At 39.2% G+C, this 26,746-nt stretch overlaps 1 protein-coding gene across 1 annotated transcript in view; it reads right to left on the reverse strand.

Moving 5' to 3' along the window:
* Window positions 1-13,281: 13,281 nt before the first annotated feature.
* The window catches only part of MTA3 (metastasis associated 1 family member 3), a 130,834-nt gene continuing 117,369 nt past the window's right edge, over window positions 13,282-26,746 (reverse strand). Inside the window, exon 19 of the mRNA XM_065630934.1 lies at window positions 13,282-13,417. Within this exon, the coding sequence (XP_065487006.1) occupies window positions 13,282-13,417 (136 nt within the window). The remainder of the gene's footprint in view (window positions 13,418-26,746) is intronic.

The following is a 26,746-nucleotide window of genomic DNA, read 5'->3' on the forward strand; positions in this document are numbered from 1 at the left end:
AATTTACACTCAGCCATCCCTTTCTTTCTAGTCCAGTGCATTTTTCCATTTGGTATCTCACTGTTAGACTGTATCAAATGGCTAGAAAGGGATAACTTCTTCTGCCTAAAGAGCTGACCTCACCTTGCACAGTCTTAGCGTAGTCCAAAGAAAGAGAAAAGTATTGTGGATGGAGAAGGTAATTCCCACCAGAGGATCCACCTGAAACAAGTGTTTACTAAATCTGTCCCCTAGATCATACGGCGTACAACTCTTACACATGCAATGTGATCAACAGTTTTCAAAGCCCTGTGGGCGACAGGGTCACTCACTGTAATGTAGCTTTTATCACTCATTATCTGGACAAGATATTCTGAAAATTCATTTGATGTGAAGAGTTCGCAGTTTGTGTGGCACTGGAGACCAGACGTCTGGGTAGTGAGTCAGCGAATGATAGGTCAAGTTCAAAAGCTCTATTCAAATACAGCTATTAAGCATTAAAATTTGCAGCTATTGATCTGAATTCAGATTAGACGTAGGTCACGCAGGAACACAGTATCAGGACAAGGAACTCTTAAGTTGGCCAGAGCACATGGGCCTGTTGAGACCAGGGATGTCCATTCCCAGAACCCTCTTGCCTTGCTTGAACTAAGAAATGCCCCAAATAAGCTTTTTTCATTCCTTGGTCCTTTAAGAAGTTAATATCTTGGGCTTAGTTTCTCCAGCTTTGACTTTCATTTCAGGGCTTAAAATAATACTGTCTTGTCTGCATAGGCAGCCTCTGTTTCATTAAATAATGGCAGGAAAAAAAATCAACAGGATCTCAAGCCCAAAGCTTAAAAAATCTTAGTAATGTCCTCTTCTTTTGCCTTCCACTTCCTATCATTCACTTGAACAAACCATAAGCTTTTTTTTAAAAAAAAAAAAAAAAAATCAAATGGTAGAGTTTGATCTCCTCTTATTTTAAAACTACTTAGAAGCCAGAAGTACACATGGGAGCAGGAGGTCTTTCCCTCATCACAGGAAATCTTGTAGTAAAAGGAAGAATCATAACTGGTGATGGAATGTATGAAAATGAGGAATGCTACCCAGCAGCAGCTCTAAATCTTGTTATACTGAGGAGTGCGAGGTGACTAGAAAGAGGGCAGAAGTTACTGCACAAGGGACTTTGCAACACAGGTGCAAACAAAATGTATTGCAAACAGCAGTATGAAGTTCATTAGCAACGGTGATAATGGCTGTGCCTCTCCTGATGCGTGCCATGGAGCGCAAGCTGCACAGCGCAATGCCAATAGGAAAAGTAACACCAGGCTGAACTCCTCATATGCACTCCAGTCTGATACAGGCACACAGGAAAGAAATTCATCTCTGACTGTGTTCCAAGTCTGGGCAAGATCTAGAGAACATCTGCCAAGATACATTTAGCTGAAAGCTACGGATTTGGTGGAGCAGACAGCATCAACTTCCAGCAATGTGCAGGACTCCACATTTATAGTCGCATGAATATACAAATACGTATTTGCATTTGGGAAAAAAAACAGCTGTTGATTTTTTATTTTTGTATTTTTAACCTGCTTGTAAATAGATACATTTAGTTTTTCTGCATTTCATTTCTTGTATTTCTTTTAAATGCAAGCAAGTGTATACGTAATGGCATCCTGGGGTGGATTAGAAGGGGGGCGGTTAGTAGATCGAGAGAGGTTCTCCTTCCCCTCTACTCTGCCCTGGTGAGACCTCATCTGGAATATTGTGTCCAGTTCTGGGCCCCTCAGTTCCAGAAGGACAGGGAACTGCTGGAGAGAGTCCAGCGCAGGGCCACGAAGATGATGAAGGGAGTGGAGCATCTCCCTTATGAGGAAAGGCTGAGGGAGCTGGGGCTCTAGCTTGGAGAAGAGGAGACTGAGGGGTGACCTCATTAATGTTTATAAATATATAAAGGGTGAGTGTCACGAGGATGGAGCCAGGCTCTTCTTGGTGACAACCAATGGTAAGACAAGGGGTAATGTATTCAAGCTGGAACACAAGAGGTTCCACTTAAATTTGAGAAGAAACTTCTTCTCAGTCAGGGTGATGAAGTCTCCTTCTCTGGAGACATTCAAAACCCGCCTGGACACCTTCCTGTGTAACCTCATCTGGGTGTTCCTGCTCCAGCGCGGGGATTGGACTAGCTGATCTTTTGAGGTCCCTTCCAATCCCTAACATTCTGTGATTCTGTGTGATTCTATAAGGCACAAATAAAAAGAGAGAGGGGGCTCACAAGAATGTATGTCACTTGAAGCTCTGATGTGCTTATTTCCTTTTGACATTGAAAACGTGTCAGCACTTCCACTGCTAAATGCCATAATGAACCGGCCTTCTACTTATTTTTAAAATAATTTTTATCATGCACGCTAGATGGTGCTAAAGTTAAAAAATGAGTGGCAACTTCGATAAACTTTTCATGAGATGAGCAAAATACGTGTTCTTCCTTTGCAGTACTTATAACAAGAAATCAGGAAAAACTGCCTATTTACCCAACTGTCTTCCTGACTGCTGATCATCACACATTTTCCTAAAATTGTATTTCACTGGTTTTGTTCATAATCACTACTGATTTTTAGTTGCATATTTATGAAAGTTTTGTAGTCACTTATAGCATCGTGCATTATTGAGAGATGAATGAGTTACAGGAATATAAGTACAAGCTACAAATAACATGGAAATACCTTTCACCAGCCATCAGAAATTCAAGATCTGTGTTCATGACAGTACTGGCTTGTGGAAACATTTGAGAATAGAATTATTTCTCTCTCAGCGATCATATTGGATTAACCTATTAGTTTATGGAAAAGTTATCATATTACTTGACATTTCAAACAGACAAACTGTACCAAGTATGTCACTGACCTTTATTTTAGCTGCAGTCTAATTTCTGAGCAAATCAGGCTCCTTTCAAAGCAGCACAGAAAGGACTAAGCAATTCAGAGTCTGACACTGTTTAATAAGTGTCCAGCCCTGGCTGAAGACTGATAGACCCTCCTGAATTGGCAGTGATTGAACACAATTGGTCATAATCAGACACGGATGAGAACACAAAATTGGTGAGGAGCTGGACTGGTCACAGGAAAAGATACATGCAGACGTCTAATTACCGAGAAATATATAAATGCTTGAATCTGGCTGATAACATTACACTATTAATTTGAGATCTTTTCTATTTTTCTACCTTAGTATCTGTTCATGGAAAGGTATTTATTTCTGCAAGGTTAATAATTCCTTAGGTAAACCCAGAGGCTAACTTGGGCTGTGGACAGATGTCCTCTTCCAGATCTAGCTGTGCAGCTGAACATGCTACTGACGTATTTTTCTCCCATGGCCATCAGAGGTTCTCCTCTACTCCTCTCCCTCCTTGTTAGCAGATTCACACGCATCCTCTTTCATTTCAGAAAACACCACACTGTTAAGCCTATCTTTCCGGCTAACTTTGAAGCAGAAAACAGCAGGGTCCATGCTACTCTCTCTGCTGAGAGTGGGCAGAACTTCCCAGCGGACAACTAGTATGAATGAGCTGTGCCAGGGTGACATCTTCAGCCAGCATGGCTGTTTACAAAGTGAACGCCAACCCCACAGCCTCAGCCCAGTCCAGCTACCAGCTCCAGTTTTGGAAAAACGATGGCAAATTATTTCAGAATTGCAAATCAATGGTCTAGGGAAAAGGAAGTAGGAAGCAAATCTAATTGAATTTTACAGTACTTCACAAATACCCCTAAATATTTGCACAAAACCCAACAGTGGTCTTGATTCTTTTTATCCAACACCTGCTGCTCTGTCACAGTTCAGCATTAAAAAGCAAATGACTCCAATCTGCTGGAAATAACAAAAGGCAAGAGAGTGTCAAGTGCTGTTTGCACAAAAAGAACTGTGCAATAAAGAAGTTCATAAAATCACGAGCAAAGTTCACCTTTATCCTTTACAAATAACATTTCAACTTCTCTGTGTAACGAAAAAAGCAATATTTCATCACATACAGCCATCTTGTACCTTTCAGTGTATTATCCTATCTATTTTTTGCAGTGAAGTGAAAAGCATTTAAAAAGCTGTGAACAGAAATCACAATGGATTTAAATGTGGGGAGACCATTAGGAGCTAGTAACTCTCACCCACTCCTTGATTCAGAGAAGAATAATACATCTTTTTCTTCCTTACATCAGATAACAGCACACCTCTTCCATAAGAACTAGTGCCGACTTCTCCTGTGTTCATCGCTAAGAAGACCCTATATCTACTACCAGCTCTTGAATATATTTTTTTAAAACATCACAGACATTGCCACAAAGCTTTAAACCTAAAAAAGCATTTTTTAATAATTACAGGAGGATATTAGCCCTAACCTAAAGAGCCTAGAGCTTAGCCTACAATCCTACTTCAGGATTCTTTGTTGCCTTCAAGAGGATTTGCACAGATGCAGGAGTTTGACCAGAAGGGCATTTCTAGAAGTGTCACGCAACTTTACAGAGATTAATTCTGCCGTTCTTAGGGTCAGCATGGGATTCTTCCAGAACATCCCCAGACAGGATAAACTGACCTGCTCAGGAAATAATTTCTCTGCCTATGCAACTCCACAGTCTTATATACTGTCACCTGGTTTGAACTGAATGGTTAAATGAGATGGTTTTGGCTAGTCTGTTTGATTCTCTCCCAGGCACAAGAGAGAATGAATTGCAGAGTAAAGCCCCCTTTCATTGAGGATTTTACCCATAAGAAGACAGAGGGTCAAAGCACACTGTTGCAGACAGCAGTTTGCTGGGTTGTCAGGCTGTGTCTGTGACTTTGGTGATGTGCACCAATGAGTTTACACACTGGTTTTAGAACAGTATATGTAGGTTGGCCAGATGGGCAGAAGGCTGAAATCAAATCAGCAAAATGAAAAGAGCTAGTGAATCAGATTTTCTCAAATTAACTGCTATTTAAAAATAATAAGCAACTGCAATTGATTCTTATTAGTGCACCAAGGAAAGATGGAGAAAACCCAGAGCTAGGCAGCCATTTAATTTATATCCTTCTACTGAAATCTTTCAAATTTAATCCACACAAGCAGTAAACAGAAGAAAACTACTCAGCATTCAAGTAGCAGGTTTAATTATAGGCTGGCAAGGCATGTGTAATAGGTACAGCCAAGCCAAATGCTACAGCAGAACTCCTCTAAGCCTTAAGGAAGGCTTTAAAAGCCAAACATGTTGAGATTGCAAGTCTGCAGCAAGCCCCAGCCTTTGGAAGCGACAGTACAAAACCAGTGGCTCCAAATATCCGAGAAACTGGGCAGGTTTAAAATATTAATCTGGGCTTGAATTCTAATGATTTGGCCAATATGCCATCTAGGCTTATTGAGCTATAAGCCCATGTCAGATGTTCACTGCAGTCACCCTAATAGGTACAAATTTGTGATTTTGATGACTGTGTCATATTTCAAGTAAGATCTGAGCATGTGATATGAATCCTTATTAGTAAAGACCAATGGAAAGGAAGATGAAAGTAATGGAATAAAAACAGCCTTAAGCTGGAAAATGAAGGGGGGAGGGAGCAAAAACTTATAGATGGTTATAGCATGTTAATTATAATCTTCCTTTACATCATTCTGAAAAGTGAGTTAAAATTCAAGGGTCAAGGAAGCAAAGTAAACTAACATGGCAGGATTAAGGTGCCTGAGCACTGGCGAAGCAACTTAGAAGGGGAGTGGATCCAATTATGCCATTAGGATCCAAATATGCAGTTAAATGAGAGGGCTGGCAGTGTGTTCCAGTAACGCAGTAGTGGAACAGGAGCTTCTCCAGAGGGCTCAGTCACTCTGAACCATTTATTACAGTCCAAATGGCAGCAGTGACAATAAGATGACACTATTATGCCAGGGGTGACAGCAGCGCCAGCCAGACAGGCTGTCCCCATACTTACCATTTTAGAATAAGAAGCATCGGAGTGGTTTGTAGTGTCCCATACGCAATCTGCACAGAGGGACAGTCAGCAGTGATCCAGCCTTTCCTTCTCCCAGGCATTCAGCAGCAACTGAGCCAAACCCACACACCTGGGGAAGGGGAGCAGCATCGGGCCCTCCTTTCTTCTGAACATGTACATGAAGCAGGAGAGCAAGCAGAGACCATAAAAAGGGGAAGATATTTAACCATGCCTTAACTGTGCATATACAAATTGCAGGATGGAGTCTAGTTCGCTTGAAAAGGCCCATCAATACTGCACTTACTGTTACTAACAGGGAAAATAAACAATTGGGCAGGATTAAGAAACTGCTAGGACAGAGCCAGGCTCCTGCAAGCAGACCGTGCAGCACAACTGCCTTATGGATTATGGATTAAATGTGTATTCTAAGGATCAAAGGCATTCAGTGTAACTCTTCTTAGATTCACTGTCTGAAAAAGAGATTAAAATTCTATTGGAATTCTAGACTGATCTCCTGCCAAATCAGTTCATTTCTCTGCATGGAGCAGTGCTCCCAACTCTGGCAACTTTTTTTGGGAAATAGCCTATTGTGTTTCTGTGGGTTTGGCTGGGGTTTGTTTGGTTTGGTTTTGGTTTTGTTGTTATTGTTCTGGTTTGCTCTGTTTTACTTTTTGTTGTTGTTGACTGCAGAAAAATTAAGATTTTGAGAAATAAATGATACAGATTTTAAGTGCCCATCTCAATGAAGGGAATAAAACAAAAACAGAGTCGTTCATCTTATTCATATTATTATAGTCTCTAAATTTTGATTGCATCTGCCCCAATAATTTACCTTATAGAAAAATTAAGGTATGAGTAGTTCCTTTTTCCAGTATGTGACTACTGGGCAGAGTGAATGGCACAAATGACGGAGTTTGACGAATACAGCAAAAGCAAGTGCAATCTCCAGAGAACTGGAACAGAAAGCACTGCTTGAAAGGATGATCCTTCAGTCATGGACAGTTGTACCCATGTAACAAAAGAAAATCATGTTCAGTGCCCTGTTCTGCTGCCATTCTAGTTTAAGGTCGTACACTCTTCACTTACATCACAGCTTCACAGAAATCCTTGTGACGTTCTTTTTTTTGCTATTATTGTACAGAATGCTCTTTTATGTGCCTACGCAGAAGATAGTAGAGAAAGAGCCACTTGTAGCCCAAAAGTGATATGAACTGCTTCCTCCACATTAATGAAGCTATTGATTCAGATAACTGAGGAGCAAATCTCTAAAGTAATAACACAGCTAGCAAGCAGGGGGAAAAGACCTTACAAACAAATTAGGGAGTCATAGTCCCCCAGCATCGAAATCTGGCTCTAATCCTTCTCCTCCCCTTCTATTGCCCAAAGCAGTACAGACTAAGATTTACATCCTGAAGGAGATTTTGTTCCTTACAAGACTCTATTGAGCCACTTGAAAACAAATGTCCTCATCACATAATACTTGTGCCAATTCTAGCGCTTAAGGAACATCCCAGCTATGCAAAGCAGACATTGAGTACGTATCTCAACAATTATTGGTGAGAGACAATACTTTGGCCTGAAGCCTAGGTTTTATCATAATTTTAATGAGTAATAAAGAGTTTTAATTTCAATAAAGGAACACACATTTAATGTATACACAGATAATGCATATTTGAAGAAGCTTTGGTTTTGCCACAGTGGTAACAAGTGAACAAGTGGCTGTTAATGTAACAGGGTCCTAAAGCTCATGTAGGGCTTTTACATGAAATTGAAATGGTAGAAGTCACTTGCCTGCTAGTTTTCTATTGTCTAAAACAATCAAACCAGTCTCACAGAAAATATATTCTGCATTTACAGTGCATTATGAAAGTTCTGCATATACCAAGGATCAAAACAAAACATAGTAAAATGTTCTCTCCAATCGCTTCTGCTTTCAAGTACACAGCACAGTCTTGGGGTTTTTTTGTGTTTGTTGTTGTTGTTGTTCTGTTGTTTTGTTGTTGTTGTTTTTCTGATTGCTAGCATAAGGGAAAGAAAAACACTACGTTTATGTCCTTTCACTGCTGAGGCTTTGTATGTGTGAGCAATACCTTTGTAGTCAACTCGAGAGAGTAAAGTGGTCCCTCAAGTACATAGTTCAAACAGATAAGGGAAAGGCATTACAGTCCTACTTTGCAAGTGCTGAGTACCTTGAACCTCCTCCTTTTTGACTGAGGTTCCTTGTAAGTCTGGATAATGAGCTGACCACTTCCTCAGTTCCCCCAACAAAGGAATGCTTATAGAGATTATCCCCTCCTTGATACCAATGCTCCTCACCCTAAAGGACTAGTAAATGTGATGCATCTTGCCAAAAAAATCCAAACAGGACAGAAAAACTTGAGTTTTGCTAATTGGGATCTGCACAGGCCTCTTTAGGGCGGGGGGGGGGAAAGAAAAAGATAATCCATTCTAATGTACACACTTGAAAGAAAAATTAGTCTGTGGACCAAGCAGCATGGATCCACAGAAATCCTGCCTTCTCCAGGAGAGATGGGCAAATTAGGAGATGGAAAGAGTTGCCTTGAACAAACCTGTGAAGTAGCAGCCATTACTTCTGTTCAGAAGCCCTTTGTATGATTGTCCTTCTCTGCAAAAAAACGTTCAATTTATTTGGGAAAATTAATTCAAATGTTAGTAAGGAAGACAATTCAGATTACGTTCCGTATCCACATAGAAGCCACCAGTTCCACGTGCTACCAAATGAACAACAGGCAAAGTTTTTGACACTAATGCTGGCCTGCAAAGTTCAGATGGGCCAGTGCACTGGAGACTGCAATGCACTGTAACTTCCAGTATTTTTTTGTGGACTATGAGTCCTTTTGCCTGGATTCAGTTCAATCCTACGAAGTTTTCTAGTGTTCCAATGCAGTGACGAATACCTCATCTCTGTCTTCCTGACTTTTCAGTCTTCTTTCCTCATCCCCCTTTCCTCTACTTGTGTCTTTAACTCTAGTGCTGTTTAAACAGCTCATCAATTTTCAGTGTCTTGATTATTCAACAGTCTAATGTAAAACTGGATGACAGTGTCAATGCAGAAATTTCATTTCCTGCAAAAATGGCCAAGAGTCACAAAGTTTGTACACAAAGACACTTTAATGCAAATCAAATAGTACTGTTTCATTCTAAGGTGCTCCACATCCTTAAACACTCAACATTGAGCTTCCCAGTTTTACCATTCCCTTGAGAAACTAACTTTTAGTCTAAACAACAGAATTTTAAAACCACTTCTCTTTAATGCTTCTCTTTTTTATTTAATCAATACCGTAATTCAATACCGTTAAATCTTAATTATTTATGTCAGGAGCACATTCTGCAAATTTGCTGATCACTATATAGTACAACCTAAAACTCTTATCCAAAACCCATGTATTCCAAAATTAGTTTTCCTCCCTCAACATGCAACATTTGAATAAAAAAAGTCCTGACTTACTCCAAAAAATTCCACTGTGCAGTTATATAAACTCAGATCTCTTGACACCCACTCTGGCTTATGAAGACACAGGTTTATATAAAGGACCTTCAAGAGAAAATAAAAATGAATATTATTTTGCTGAAATTTACAAAGGATTCTAACACTTCCATTAGCATAGCAGTACACATACATAAAGACACTGTGTCCACTATGTCGTACTTTGCGACATATCTGAAGGACTATAATTGTTCTCTGCGCAAGGCTGTGGCACGTTGTGCTGTGACTATATCAGAAACTACAATGCAGCCATTCCATTTTATTTAAGACTTCATATTTAGGAAAGTAGCTGTGTTGAAATTATATTTGTTAAAAAAAATCTTAATTTAGATTAATAAAAAGTGTACATTCTGTAAGTGCAGATTCCATTTCACTGTTTCTACTGATTATTTGCCCTCCATTTCTGTTTCAATACTCAGTTTTTCATAACAAGCTGCAAGGTTTGGACTACAGAAATGAAGGCTATATTTGCCCTTAATCACAACACTGTTTTAAAAGATTTTGTTTTCATGTCACCAACACATTTCAAGCAGTCTCAAGTATTTCAAAGCCTCATTGTTCCATCCTACAGAACTAAAGCTTCCATCACTAAATAGTGGCCTTTAAAAATGATCTGAAAACAATATACAAAATATTTCAAGAGAGCAGAATAGCTATGTAGTTGAAATTGGCAACGCAGACATTTAAACATTAAAACAATGTTCCTGCTTTTTATATGAGACTGCTGGATACAAAAACATTATGCATTTTGCGTGGTTTTCTAGCCCCACATTTGTTAAGAGGAGAGGCAGATTTTCAGATAATTTCTTCTTTAGCTAACTGGAAAACAGATCATATTGCAAATGCAGTGCTGATGCTGCCTAGATTCTCTTGCTCACATCCATGGTAAGTACCAGACTTCTTGTCCTTGCTTCTGAGGTTTATGTTTATACTCAGTGTCATTGCTGATGGTTGATACATGTTAGCTAGTTTTAAAATAACTATCTTAGGAAGCTTGATAAAAACAGTACTGAGCTCTGATTTGCTGTGGATATACTGTTACAGTTTACACAGGAGTGTGCCATCTTTGCTCACAGCCAGTGGAAAAATGTTTAACTCAACAGAAAGCACGGAGCTGCATCATATTGTGGTAAGGAGTGTCACAATTTCTACAAAAATTTAAATTTTTATGCCCAAACCCAGCAGGAACGTGTCTTCAGCTAATCTTCTGTCAATGCTTTCGGTTGAAATTCGCAGGTAAATCCTGTATCCACCTCTGGAGAACATCTTGCAGGAAAGGTAAGATGGAGAGAGCAGGTAAAGACAAACGTGCGATACATGGCGTGCAGTTTCTCTGTACACTGTGCATTTCAGGGGAGGGAAAGTCTCTGTGCAGCTGCATGCAAAACAGTTTAAAGACAGAGCAGAAGTTATTCCAGCAGTCTCCTCTGTGTCTTACCCACCCCAAGGGTCCGGCCACTGCAACCTGTGAAATGATTGCCAGGCAGGGGCACAGCATTATTTCCAGTGCCTCCAGATGAAGCACCTCAGCTTGAAGCTGCAAAGGAGGATTCTTCCTTACCTTGGCTATTTGGTGCAAAAGAGAACGGTATCGGGCAGCTGACAGCGTAACTGAGTCGCATTACCCATCTCCCTCTCTTCAGAGGGAAAGAAGAAAAAAAAAATGACTTCACATCAGACAATTATGGACACTAATACTTTTCTCAAAAGCAGAAACACACAGAGATTTTTACAAAATACTGGCTAGACACTGTCGCACACTGACAAGAAAAGAAACAATTCGAGTACAAGCATAATAAGGCAGGATAAAAAAATCCGCCACCTTACAGCTAATGACACTTCAAAAATGAGTCTGCTATGTGTGATTTCACTGATGCCTGAGGGAGACAAAGCTCTTTCTGTTCATGTTTTTCATACTTTCAGTCAACCACATTGCTGAATAATCATGTTTTCTTTATTTTAATGGGCGAGGAAGCTATTATACAGAAGGTGTTTCCATATGTCGCAGTTAATAAAGGCAATTCTTACTAATAAGAATAGGTTGTCTCTGCTCAGTTATCTGATGAAAAGCCCTCCTGCTGTGAGGGAAAAACAGATCCTGTGGCTACGAAAGACTCCTAGGGCTGCACACTGCAGCGGCTACTAGAAAGAACTGTAAGCAGATGAATCCCAGGTCTTCTCTAATTGAGTCCAAATCAGCAACGTTCACCAGGGTGCTCAGGATACTACTAGGAGCACTTCATGTCATAATATCTCCTTCATATTCATCCTTGTTTTGCTGGTGAAAGACAGTGGACAAGACCTGAATCCATCACTCCAGATGATCATCAGCAAGTCCCTTCAGGAGGTCAATGTGCTTTCTTTTTTGAAGAAGCATCTGCATCACTATCCCGAGAGCTCAAAATCCTACAAGGAGAGTATGGCTAGTTATAGGCTGAGATTACAGATGCTCTTTCAGGCTGAAGCCATATAGCGCACTGGGGGAAAATGATTTTCTGGGAATCACCCAGAGGTATGAGACACCACTTACATCTGTCTTTTCACCCACAGAGCTGAGTGCACATCCACAGCTGGATGAAAACCTCACACCTATACTCTACTGTTAGAGCTACCTAGTAAAGAGATAGAAAAAAGAAGTCTTGCAGCTCATCTCAGCTTACTGTGATGCATTCAGTGTCTGACTACCTCTTAAAAAGCCATATGGAAACACAGCCTATTGAAGGACACACAACTTGCCTCACAGAATCCACATATCCCAACGAGGTTTACACAGCAGTGCTACACATTGGTTGCCTTTGATTTCAAACCAGGGCAGAGATTGTTCACCTGTAAGTACCTGAGTAGAAAAAAGACCTGCCTCTGTTGCCATTCCCACCTTCATAGGGACTGACAAGTTTCCTACAAGTAGTTTCAAAAGGCACATCATCTCTCCATGGTAAGTATCCACCTATAGCCTTACAATTATGAACTTCAAAGCATTCTGCAAGACATCTTTTTATCCAGACGTATCAAAATGTAGAAGTTACTTTGTGGAGAGACATTTCTAATTGAAAATACTCTATTTCTTCATGTTTTCCTGGGAATGGTGTTCTGCTGGTTTTCACTATTAGAATAGGCTTCAAGAAATGCAAAAAATATCCAAATAAATAGGTGGATGCTTGCAAATATATAGACAATGGGACCAGTTCCTACACATGCAACTAGTCCAGCTGGATGCTCACTGTCACACATACTTTCCAGGATTTTAACCAAAGCTAATATGGCCAGCATTTTGAAAACTGGACACTAATCATGGGCACTTCTTAATTCAGTCTAAGTTTCAGAACTGCTAAACAACTCCTGTCTTCATTTCAGAGTCTGGATGCTCAGCAGTTCAGAAAATCAAATCCAAAGTGACTCAAGCCAATACTGAGAAATATGAACACCCCAAGACTGCAGTTGTTTTTGAAAATGCAAGCCCCTCAAGGCTAAATCCCACTTTAAGGACACTGCAAGAGATTTGCAAGCTGCATATTTTTGTACCAAGCCACTAGAAGGCATAGACAAATGTGGTGGGTGGACTCTGCAGCCATACTCCTTCAGTGTGGTCAGTGCAAACAGTCCCTCCCTGACCAGCCAACGCTGATGACTGGGAACGGAGGGAACAGCAGGACAATCTGGGATAGACCTGCACAGTGAACCAGAAGTAGCCCCTGCAGAGAGGAGGGAAGACAAGGGCTGCTGTTGGATCCTGCCCAGAACACAGAACCCAGCCACAATCTGTCCGTACATTGTTTCTGTCTCGAAGATGTGGAAGGTCCTGTTGTATCTGCATTCACGATTAAACATGATTCTGACATGATTATGGTGCTGATGCTGTCGTATCTTCAGTGCATGATGGTTCCTGGGTTTGTTTGTGCCTGCCTATTGCTCATGAGAAACTTTGTCTTGGCAATGATCGGAGAACAAGGTGTTCTGGAAGCTTTTTTCAGCTGTGATCTGGTGAACTTCTTACGGATTTTTCTGTATGGAGAGAAAGAGGAAAGGAGGGGAAGAAAGAGAGAAACAACAGAAGAGATAAATCTCAGTCTTTAACGGAAGACTGTTCAAGAGCCAATAACAAACATAACAAATACTCTTACCAGAGCAGGAAGGCTAGTTCATGGAAACGAGACTTACAGTCAACAAGAGTGAGCCCTGTCCATCAAATGATGATTCACAGTTGTCTCCAACTAGTAACTGACAATTGCTCAGTGAAAAGTGAGTTGGTGTTAGACAATATTTGGACAACAAGATTTAATTACATGAAGTCTTGGGCCAGAATGTTCAAATGGGGAATACCTCCATGGGAATTTCTCAGTACAGGCATGAAGGACCACAGAAGAAAGAATCTCATTGGCACTCAAGTGAACATGTTATCTCTGTAAAAGTGATGGGCTGGGAAAAATTGTTATTTGCACTATATCAATTCTGCAGATAACGCATGATCCAAATCTCTGGGCTTTCTGTACTAGTGCCTTCCAGGTGCTGTAAATTCACCGTAATTTTAGACTTTCAGATGATAAATCAAACATATCGACTACAGGCAACCATGTTGTTTATATTGTAATCTTATATATCCAAGCATAGTTAATTCTGAAACAAAAAGCTTTGTTTTGACCAACTGCTCTGTCTCTCTACTATTATAAATCAATAACCACACCAAGTGTATGCAGGGTAGAGCATCAGAAAACACAGAAATGACACACACAGAGTATGTCAAGAACCACCTTCATTGGCAGAGTCCTGAACATCAGACGTTACTGGAAAATTACCTATTTTCCGAATTCACTCAAGTCCAGAAGCCTAGCTTTCATTCATGTAGTTTTATAAATTACAGAGATTTTGAGCTTATGGAAATGAATTTAAGGAAAGTGGGGCCTCAAACACTAAATAAGAACAGGCTAATTCAAACTTTTCAAGTTGAAAATGTGACCTGACTGCAAACTACAGCATGAAGACATGTCTACCTGCGTCAAGGCTTTGAGATGGTAACTCAAGAAGTTATTTGTCCCTTTCATTTAATGGGTTGTTAACACTGAAACTAAAAAATGTTGGCACATGACACTGAAAATACAGGATCAGCTTAAAATAAAATCTATGAAATACTAAAATAATAATTTGCATATGAAATTTCAAACTCATATTTAGTTACTGGTTTAGTTACACGAATATAAGCTTTCAGTCAAGTAACTGGACCACAAAAGATAACGCAATCAAAGAGAAAACAAAAAGCCAAAATCAGGAGAATATACTGTGCTTTTAGCGGCTAAAGGGACCCTGAAAAATACATCTATTTTGGTTAATATATTTAAAAGGTTCAGACAAGTAGTCATTTTAGATGCTTGAAAGAAGGATGTCATGAGCATCTCAGGGCCTGGAATACCAAATTAGGATTTAGCATCATTCAGTAATAAGCAGAACAGAAGAAAAGGAATTGCCGGAAAGTTAAGTTTAGGCTTTTCACACAATCCCACAGAGACATAAACTTACTGTTTGAGTACTTACTTTACATGGTCATCTTAAATTAGGCCTAAGAAGATATTCAACTGATTGGCAAGATATTGCATATCTTCCAGTATAGTAAGATCATAGAAATGTAACCTGAGATTGGTAGAAACATGTATTTCTAAAATAATGAGGCAGATAGGTTTTGTAAATTCATATGAATAGACAATAGCGATTACCCACACTGATTTAATAATGGGGATCATTCCAGCAAAATCTTAGAAAACTGGATCCCTTTTGATACAATTGTTTGCAAAACTCTATATTTATTTACAGAACACGTGGTCATTAATCATTAGAGAATACCGTGGTTTAAAAAATGTTAGGTAATAGTCTGCCCTTCTGAATTTTTAATAAGGCAACTTCATAAACTGCCAAGAAGCTCCTACTCAGGAAAGCAATTTGCAGCTAACGCTATATGTAAGGACAAGAAAGTATTCGTGATTACAATTTGTGATTATTGTGTAAGGACGGTAAAGTCAAAAGATGTAGTTATTCTCACCAAATACTGGTTCAAAACTAGAATGAAAAAAGGCAGAACAAAAAAGGAGTCATCATCAACATTACATAAAGCAAACCACAAAAAGAGTGTACTCTTCAGGTAATATAAACAAAAGCAGCTCAATATAGACTGTCAGAAGAACTAATCTGGTATGCACTCTAAAAAGACAAACCAGCACTTCTATTTAAACAGGATTCTGAAAATGCTTCTAGAAATTAGTTCTCTGGGACGTAGCCTTTCAGAAATAAAATTGCAAGAATGGAAATTTCCACTGACTTCATGAACGTAATATTTAAAACAACCATTTCACTAAAAGCCAAAACTGTTCTTTTTATGGCAAAAAATACAAAGGGTGGAGGGAACTGATTCTTTACACTACAGAATTTAGCATCTAAATACAGACGAGCTTTTTGAGAGGCACTGATCAGGTTCTGTAATGCTTCAGAGTCTTTTTTAACACTTTAACATGCAGGTTGTAATAGAAGCTGATGAAAGGCAGGAAATTCAAAGATAAGGCTGTCGGTGGCCCTTTCACTGCAAGCACTTCAACACACTCTCCTCCCTCCCCCAACAATACAGTGAATTAAGAGCAGAGTCACCTTTAATGTTCAATTTCCTGTCCCTTTTTCAGTTAATACCAGCCATATGTTTTAATTACATAAAGCTTTTATTCGGTGATGGCAATAAATGGCTTTAATAACTGTAGCATTGATAACATCCTTTGCAGTTGCTATGAAAGAGTAATTGCAATTTTCCCCTGATTTTTCCTTTGACTTTTGAACTAGTGCTTGAAGTATGATGCATTACAGACTTCATTTGAAATGTGAATTAAAAAGTATTTTAAAGCCTTTGTATCGTACTTCTAGCCCTCCTGAGACCAAAGGTATGAGAATGAATCAAACTATTAATAGGTGATTGGTATATAAAGCCCACCGTGCTCATTTTTTTGTCAAATGTGATGCACTGCTGCTAATGTAGGAATAAGACAAATTCTTTCTGTCTGCATGAAACTTCAACTAGTAACTGCAGATAAAGCTATGTAAGACCCCTGGCACCTATTCAGGGAAATATGGAAACGTGCACAAGTACCACACACTATTAAAGTCTAGCTTCTCTTTGCAGGTTTCATACACAGACTAGAACCTACTGGGTAGAAATAATAGTTACGCTGTATAGGGTATTTATGCCACGCTTAAATTTAATCAGGCAAATCATCTCAATGAACCAACCCCTTCTCAGGATCTAAGTGAATTCCATGTAACTAATCATCTGGTGAAGTTAAACACAATCCTATATACTCTGCTATGTCCAGCTCTCAGGAATGGGATAGCTGCTATCAAAATTTGTCATTTGTAAAAGCTGACTCAAAACTACCCTGTTCTAATTATGCCATACATTGAAACAGCAGCAATTTTTAAACATGAATAAAATAAAGGTGACCTTCCATTGATGTTAGTCAATAATGTGTTTTTCAAGCCTTTTCTAATAGGAATTAAAGGCATTACTTGCTTTAGCTCTCTTTATATCACGTATATGTGCCTGTTACTGCTTCTATATATAAATTGTTATGCATCTGTCTCATCTCCTCTGCATTAGACTCAGAGTTGTGATGACTAGAGTAACTTTGGTCTATTCAGCTATACCAACAGTACTTCAGAAGTAATACTAAATAAATTCAAGTTATGGCAGAAGTTTTTTACTGTGAGAAAAATTAACTGCATGAAAGGCCCACTGACATTTTAGCAATGACAAACCTTATTTTGAAAGAAACAAAATTTTCCTATGAAGGGGAATTGCCCCCAACACACACACTTTTGAGATTCCCATAACCCTTCTTAAATATCGAGGTCCAGAAGTGCTTTTGATGCTGTTTCCACTAAAAATATATTAAGGACCTAACAGAAACCCAGCTGCAGAGTTTTAAGCTGAAGGGCATAGTATTATAATACGTTTCATGGTCTACCAAAATTAGTTTGATTTTTTTGCCTGAGTCTTTCTTAGACTGATGCCATTTGAGCATTCTTATATACAAAGACCTAGTACTGTGGAAATATTATTACCCAGTTATTGTTGGTAGCACAAAGAATATGCACAGGTCGGCAGCAGCCATAAGAGAACTGATCCCCTGGACAATTGTAGCTGAAATTCCACCCAGTCTCTAGACTGGGGTGAAGTATTCTGGTAGGACTTGGCAACTGTAAACAGCAACTTAAATGTGTCAGGTGTACCAAATATGGGGAACCCTGGGAGGAGGTGGAGTTTTACACATTAACTACAGCAAGGCAGGATTTTGCAGTCTGCGAAATTTGCAGCCAGTCTAATCATCAAGATGTTCAGAGAGAAAAACTAAACTGAAAAAAGTCTTCTAGACAAAAGATTAGTGAAGTTGCTGCTGCTTCAGGGCAATATAAGTTTTGTGCAATGTAAATTTTCAGTGCGAACTCAAGGCCAGTTAGGAAAAACAACTATTTAAAAAATAACTATAATTCCTTGGGGGTTATTAGACCTAATTATCATTCATTTCTCTGAGGGCTTGTTGTATCCAGAGGTACACTGTAACTATTCGGTGGATTAAATTACAAGGTGGGGAACTATCTTAGGAGGCTGATAGGCTTTCTATTAATTTGAACAGGCTTTTAAACAAAGTGGAAGGCAGAAATGTGTGCAATGCTGAGTCTGCTCAAAGAGAATTTAACTGAAATGAAGCTGTAGGCACAGATTCTTAGAAACCTGACAGGTTACAGAGAGACTGAATGACTCACAGCACTTCCTACATTTCTACCTGTGTGGAAATGAGAAGTATTTTATTTAACTGTCTATGTGGCTTGCTGGTTTAGACAGGTTTTTTTTTTCCTCAGGACTTTGAGCAAAAGCTTACCCATATTCCATTAAAGTTTTAATCTAATTTCCAAATGACGGAAACTAGGAGAAATATATTTGGAAGGCAGAAGTGGGTTGACATTCATAGGCTTTTTAAAATTAAGATCCTTCGTGAAATTTTCATTTATAAAACAAATTGGAAGTGTTTTAATAAGCATTGGACTATGAGAAAGCAGTTGCGATGAGCCACTTAGTTGCATTATAAAACTCATACAGATGGCAGAGAGAGTGGTACAACCTTTATAAGATTAAAGAGGTGCTGCTGTAGACATGCCAGCATCATTTAAATGTTTTAAGAGCTTGTCTTATTTTTCTCCTCCTAGCAAGGAAATGTCTTCCTTTGCTGGTGTTTATCTTCCAATTTGGTATAAATATTTATGGAGAAAAACTGTTCTCTGTGAACAATAATTTACAGATACACCACTTACAAATTACAGTGTCAGATCTTCCTAAGCAGCTTAATATAGTATTTTCAAGCATTGCACCACCTTGAGGGTTTCTCTGATGTTTTGTGTTTCAGAACAACAGCTTATAGCTACTATGTGTATATGTGTGTGTGTATATATATAAAAAGAAATAAATAATGGGGTTTTGAGTGTTTTCTTTACCGGGAGGAAAAATCCAGGTCAAGTGTTTAAAGCACAGACTTCTATAACTGTGTCACACCTGACTTGTCGCATGGCATAAGCTACCTGTGTCTTTCTACCTGCTGCTGATTTAAAATCTACTCAAAATCTCCTCGGAGCAGAAACCATGTCTTTGTGTGCATTTTTAGAGTGCCTAGAACAACAGGAACCTAAACCATTATTGAAATGATTTATATCCAGTTTTACTGCAAACAACTGGCATGGCTTTTGGAAAAGTCATCTCATTCAACAGGTTTTTCCATGCTTTCATTGTCCCTGAAAATGGCGTATTTCATTAATATTTTAAAGTGGTTTAGGATGCTTGGAGAGAAGGAATTAAAGAAATGCTGTCTTACAGCAGTCATCATTTGATGACTAAATCTAAATCTTAACAATCAGCAATGAAATTATCCTCCCAGTTCATCTGTGAGCTTGGTACGTACCACCAAGAGACTAAAGTCACCTACTGCAGATGGCCAGGACAAAAATGATTACACTCCAGTTTCAGTGCAACGCTGACTTCTCGCAGAAGCCAGCAGCAAGGAGACCCCACCAGACTGATTTGTGGTAGGCACAGTTTAAAGGAAAAAAACCACAACCTTGATCGAGCTGGTAGCAATCACGGACACCACAGAGCTCAACATGGATTAAGTAGCTCAGGATTTGCCCTGCATCTCTGGTGGAGCTTTGTTAACTCGGCAGGGATGGTATTTCACGTTACACACCACGGAGCAGTGACTACAGCAGAGGCATGCTCAGAGCCACGTTCCTCAGGCAGTTTTCCCCTCAAAGAAAGGAGAAAGGCCTGTCTTTGGATTCATGGCGCTTCACCACAGCGTCCAGCTTTGTACAGTGGATTACAACCAGTAAGTCCCAGCAAAGGTAGCTCAGTGGAATGGGTAAAAAGTAAATTATTCATACTCCTTAGAAAAAACCCACAGTGGCTCAAGCTTCAACAGACGCATAACCTGAGCTATAGGACAGCTGCTCTTCACCTTATCTGAAATTCATTAGCCTCTCCCTAGTCACCATCGACTTGAGAGGTTGCAAGGCATTAAGCTTGCTGTCAAAGAAAGAGTTGCTTAACCTCTCCGCCCCATGAACACACACACAAGATCACTGCAGATATGTCAATACATAGGCACCCTGGGAATCCCAGGAGCCAGAAAGCTTTCTACAGCTCACAAACTCCAGGAGATCTCAAAGCAAATCCTTTATTCTTCCTAAATGTATCAGCAGGGTGTGGGTGAACTCCTACACTACATAACTTTATCTTCTACCAGTAGGAATTTTTATTAGCATCTAGCTATCCTGCAGAAGGATGGCCACTCTCTATACTGATTAAACATCACGTGTTATTAGATGAAAATATTACCCACATGGCGGCATTAATTTTTTTTCCTAAGACAGGCAAGAAATTGGAGAAAAGGTGCATCAGAGCTGTCTAAGAGTGGAACACAACGTTGCTTGCACCTACTCCCCACACATCTTCCATATTAACTCAAAATTCAAGCATTATCCCAGTCTTTAAGATGACAAAAATGTTCAGAATATACAAGTCCTGTTTCTGGCCTTGGGTTGTAAGTATTAAGTGGCATTTCCCCAGCAACATTAAATACTGTGCTGAAAACTTTCAAAAATATCACGCTAACTAAATATGGTTATTTAAGTCCAAGATAACAGAAAACTTTCCGTTATATGCTCAGGGGGCTGTGAGGGAGGAAGATAATTTACTTCTGTTGCTCTTTCCAACTCTGACACACTTCAAACACCCCATCTTAACTACTTTAGCATTTTATTTATTAGGATAAAATCTTTTTTGTATGGCTTTTCATTAGTTCATCTTTCTCTCTCTCTCTCTTTCTTTCCTTATCTTGTTTGATTACTTCAGAGTAGGTTTCACCTGAGATTTTCGGCCTGGATGCTGTATTACTGCATATAATATTACCTGAGGCTCAAAAATTGACGACATTTTTCCTCTTTATCAATTACGCATATACTTTTCCTGGAATAATAGATGCACACATAGAGTATATTTGGAGGAGCTTGTTGGCATTCTGGCTACTTGCTATTAAGCAACAGCTGAAAATCAAAATTAATCAGTCTTACCAGAAACAGTTGGAGAACAAAAGTTCCCTCACAAAACATTCCCCTGGGGCTCTGCTTCACACCATCGATCTCTCGCATAATCAGCACTTACTCTGCACACAGAAGCTCTGATGCAGAATATGGATTAGAAATCTGTACTGTGGCATCAACAGAGAAAGCTTTGCCACAGAAAGATTTCACGCTAATTTCTAAGGCCAGCTTCGTTTCAAAGATTGGATTTATTTTTTTTTAATATTCATGTTACCAAAGGTCTATTAGAGTTCATTTCTGATGCTTATCCTCCTACGGTCAGCGCTTTTCATATCAGTATCTCATAGTGCTTGCTGGACTGCTTAATTAAAAACTGTACAGCATCCTTAAGAATAGGTATACATCAATATCATTCAATTTTACAGACAAAAAGGTGGAGCTACTCAGAGGTTAAATTACTTGTCTGGTGTCATCAACAACAGAGGCAATGTAGGAATTTTAACGTGTGGATCTGTGCTTTTTCCACTAACGATGCTTTCATTGTATTTTGTCAGGTAAATGTTTGAGCCCCTATCCATAATACAAGTAAGGAAAACAGCCAGCCAGTCTCCTTAGATGTTTGACAAGAACTGTTATCTCTGTGATTGGCTTTCACAGTCTCAGTCATTATGTTCTCTTTGGCATTTTACATTTAAATGCCTAGGTAGTTACTTATGCAAGCTTATTCACAAAAAGAGACGAACTAACATTTGTTTTTCCACATCCTTATTTACATTAATGCCAGAGGGTCATGCATTTAAAAGACCCTAATGAGTTTAAAAAAAAAAAAAAAAAAGCAAAAACAACCCCCCCCACACACACATAAAAAAACCCCCAAAACCAAACCAACCAAGCAAAAAGAACAACAACAAAAACCAAACCAAAACAAAAAAAACAACCCCCCCCCAAAACAAACAAAACTGCCCTCCACCAACAAAAAATCCCCCACCAAAATGCAACAACAAAAACCAAAACCAAACCAAACCAGAAACAAGAGAGGAATACAATAAGAATAAATTGTTAAATACATTCACCAAAATGTAACTCAGAATTAGTCCTCTATCTGTAATTTAAATGAAGAATCCAATACAGGACAACTTATAAATGAAAGTTAGTAGGCAGTTCTGTGTGAATTTTAAGACTGTGAGGATCACTGACATATTTTTGAATGTGTTCACCACTGTACAGTTTTATCATCTTCTTTGCTGTTTAACTTTAGCAACAGTTTGTTCACCACAGGATTTCCCTAGTTTCTATATCTACATGCACATTATTGCTGTGTATTTCTGTGCCTTCAGATGAAATAATTCTTATCCCTGTGCCCAGTTTATACTAAAATTACTATTGCTCACATGGCACAAAAATTGTAAAATGGGAAAAAGATATCTGAAGACTGACATTGTGCGGTGTTTGAGGATTACAATCATCAACAGCTCTGTGCTTTAGGCATAGGAATGTTGAGACCAGCGTAATTTTAGTCCTAAACCAGTGTTACTCTAGCCTTGCTATAGGTAACAATTGTATAATTAATCTTGTCTTTATCTTTTCTTCGATACTTAAATACACAGAAGGGTCTGCCGGTCTGACAATTTAGCATTTTTATTGTTATTTTGCCTGTTTCCAAAGGCTTCAAAAGAGAAATTGGCTTCCCATACAAAGATATTTCTTTATAGAAAAATTTCTTCTTGTTCAAAACCAAATTGGTTTTAACTCCCACAATAAAAGACAACCAAATCTTACAAGATGACACATTCCCACCGGGGATGTGGATTTAGGAAAAAACTGAGCAGGAAGCTAACAAAAAACTAAGCCCTAAGACTTTCAGTTAAAACATCCTGTAAAGAGGATTGGGTTCAGCTACATCAAATCCTCTGCACAAACACAAAAGACAGCTTCTGAAGGAAAACCTTCTGAAATGGCCAACCATACCGCAGGAAATTCAAAATTTGTCAAGAACCGTAAGAAAACAGGTTAAAAGAATTGTATGAGATTTCAATTTAACATCTGACATCTAAGGCGTTTTACTGACTACATGATGTACTTTAGCTGACAGACTGCATTCAGTGGGAGTTGGGCATGCACTTAAGAGCTTTGCTGAATTGGGTCTGGAACGTCTAACAAAGGGAACGAGATTTATGGAAAAGTTAAGTACTTATACAGGAGCTTCTCCACCAACATCTGCATTTAAGACAATCCTTAATGCACTTACTATTATCCCAGGGTTTCATTTAAGTTCTTCCCTCCCCTCCCTCCAAGTTTCCTAAGACAATAAATTTTTGCAAAAAGTCTCATTTCAGAAATTATATTTCCCTCCGAAATGTAAAATGCTCTGGCTACTTGTGCAGCTACTGTCTGAATGTGAAATGACTTTCATCAAAGGGAGCAGAGAAGACTGCAAGTGGTTGAGTAACACCTCTAAATGTGTCTCTTTAGCCGAGTTCAGTGAATTAACCACATTCAAGCTCCTACTAAGATGCAATTGCAAAAATATACTTCAGTTTCTAAGCCCCCATAGAGAGGCAGCATATTTGAATTTCTGCTCACAACGGGGTAGGATCAGACAAGATCATTTTACAAGATCCAACAGTGTGACTTTTCAGGCAGCAGTAAGTAGGTCATTTCCAACCATCTGTTTTTAGCCTCAGTCTCCCTGCGGTCATCACTGAAGCTGTGCACCAATTAATTTTCACCTGCTAATCAGTGGAGACAACCCTGAAACTAACACATCACTCAGTTTCAGTCAGTAGCTTCTAGACTACTATGGGTGGCATTTCCATGAGATTTTATTACCAATAAAGGTAATAAAATCATCTTTCTCTAAAAGCAGATCCCCTATAAGGCTTCTGAATTGCTCCATGTACAACAGACCTGTAAAAGAAGAAAGTGCTCTTTGTCTGATTCTTCAGGCGATTAACAGAGGGTGCATAGACAACTGCCTTCAAATCTTCGGAAAAGAAAGTATCTAGGCACCTTGTTAATTTTGATACGAGGAATTTGGCATCGAAATGCTTGGAGATACGGACTCAAAAGACCTGCTTGAGGTCTCACGGGAAGTCTGTGAGGGAGCAGGGAACTGAATCACATTTTCCCAAGCCCTAGGTAAGCACTCCAACCACTGCAACAGCTTTCCCTTCCCATGTAGCTTTAAACAGGGTGAGCAGCTTACTGCAATGTCACTGAAACCTCATCTTAAACTGTGAGAAGATTAATACATCACTCCAAACCAGAATGGTTGTATTTCATTTGTTCCGAAGACTTATAAAGCAAAACTCCTAATACCATGCGCTCTTCAAATCTACCAGCTATAACTAATGGCACAACTTATACTGAGCCTTGGGTTTTGTTACGTGCATATTTTCCATGTTTATATATATTATTCCTTTTATAAGTTAAAAAAAAATTACATTCTTCAAATGAGTTGATTTTAGCTTCATGGAATGATCCTGCTTTTAGAAACAAACTTGTGCATTATCACAGTAGTGTTAGTTTGACTTAGTAGGTACTGTAAAAGGAGCCAGAGGAAAAACTCATGTAGTAGTCAGGAGAAAGAAAATATCTGTAGGTCCACGAAAGCTGCTCAATAAGAAACAAATGGCAAGAGATTATGATCTAGTTTCTGTATCGCTGGTTGCGACTCTGTATCACAGCACCCCAGCTGCAGGTCAAGGAAGAAGTGTGAACAATGCGTAGCATTCATGAACAGTCTACACTAAATAAGGTCAAAATGATAGCTCACAGGAACTATTAGACTATGGATTTTCGCTCTCATTACCATGTAACATCTTCGAGCAGTAGCCAGCCAAGCTGGACCGCTCATGAATTGCAGCAAGGACAGTTCCTCCCCAAATTCCCCACATACACTATTGTCACAGTGATTGAAATGGTTGTCAGCTCACCTATACTCAGCTGCAGCCAATCAATAAGATATTTGCAATCCTATCAATGAGGATTCAACATAATTCTAAGTGATATATTCTGTAATCACTGCTTTTCAAGATGTATGACAACTATATAATACAGCAGAAGTAAAGGAACCAGAAAATCACATCCTTGGAAGCTGATTTTTTGGTTAGAGGGTAGAAGCTAGTGCATCACATTCTCAGGCTTGCAGCTGGTGCTCCCAGGGTGCAGCCAGGTGTCTCCATACAGCCGGTTACATGGTCGGGGTTTAATGGCCACAATGCCATGCAAGTAAGAAATGAAAATGCACTGTGCTCTGGATCCAAGTATGGTGAAATTCAAAAGCAGGATCCCGATTCAAATCAAATCGCCTCATCTTTATGAAAAGCAGAGGTCACCCCTGAGTGTATATTAAAAATACTTTTTTTGGTGCACAATTTTTTTGCACAGTTGCAGACAACTGAAAAAAAAAGAATAAACATACCTAAAACATACTTATGAACATTTCTGTCACGTGAACTGTATGTGTGCATAGGAAGAAGGAGCAGAGCAGTTAGTGCTGCAACTCTGACTTTGATCTAGACCTGCAGCTATGTGCTCTAAATTTCTCCTCCACTTCTCCCTTTTCTCCCAGTAAACATGCTACAAGTGGTAACTCAAACACTGTGCCCGACCTTGTCTAATCATCATATAAAACACATGTGGGAGGGAGGAGGGTCAAGGGCAGGTCATTCACAACTCTCAAGACTGGTGATACTTAGAAGGGTTTGGTTCACCTGAGTTTTCAGTTTGCTTTTAGAAGTACAGGTTAGGGTTTACATGGAGAGAGCTACACTGCAGAGAGTGCTAATGGCGTATACAGGAGCTGGCAGGGCTGCGAGCACCAGCATTGCTCTCCCCCACTTCTGCAAGAGAACCAGACCACTGACAGCAAGGTAAGACCCAGTATTTTGCCAAAGATGGTTGTCAGCCTCACATGCTCTTCTTTCTCAACATGCAAGTTTGTTTTTGAGCTTTCTGTGTGTGCCACGAGACATGCAGAAATAAAATGAGTGCTATCAGGCAATTATCACAGCAATTGTGATACCCTTAACAAATCAAGGGATGCTTTTTCTTTTGGAGAGAGAACATAAAGTGAAGAATACGAAAATTGCCTATACAATGCTGCCACAGGGATGCCTCTCAAATCATTTTATTGGCAAAAAGGAAGCAATGTCTGCTGGTAACAGCTAAAGATCATGTTCTAATTTTAGCAGTTGCAGTTAACTCATTCCCAATGGAGTTGCACTTACCGTGAGAAGGTTTCTAACTGCTTCAGCACTGAAAGGAAACAAGCATCGAGTCATTCAACTGCAGTTCTATATGCAAATATGCTTTCTGGCCCATGAAGGGAAAGCATATGGAATCTGCTGCTATAACCCATTCAGCCAAACATTTCCACACATTCCTTATAATGCAAACGCTGAAAAAAAAATTTCATTTTCCACACAGTGTTTTAGCTGTCCCTATACAAGCATGATCATTAGCATGCACTTGTGTTCTCTTATGGACAGAGTGCGTGTATAGGAACTGTATGCACACTGCATACCTAGAACTGGTAAAAGTTTTAATCAACAGATACATTTCCCTTGACATCCAACAGCAATATTAATAAATTTATTCATAGATTATGATTGTGTCTTATATAACTCAACAGATATTAAGCTGATATATTACATGTTTATGAGACTTCTGGAGACCATAATATGAACAATCCCATTTTTTCAATTATTTTTTAAC

Source organism: Caloenas nicobarica, chromosome 3, assembly GCF_036013445.1.
Source record: "Caloenas nicobarica isolate bCalNic1 chromosome 3, bCalNic1.hap1, whole genome shotgun sequence".
In the NCBI taxonomy this organism is placed as follows: domain Eukaryota; kingdom Metazoa; phylum Chordata; class Aves; order Columbiformes; family Columbidae; genus Caloenas; species Caloenas nicobarica.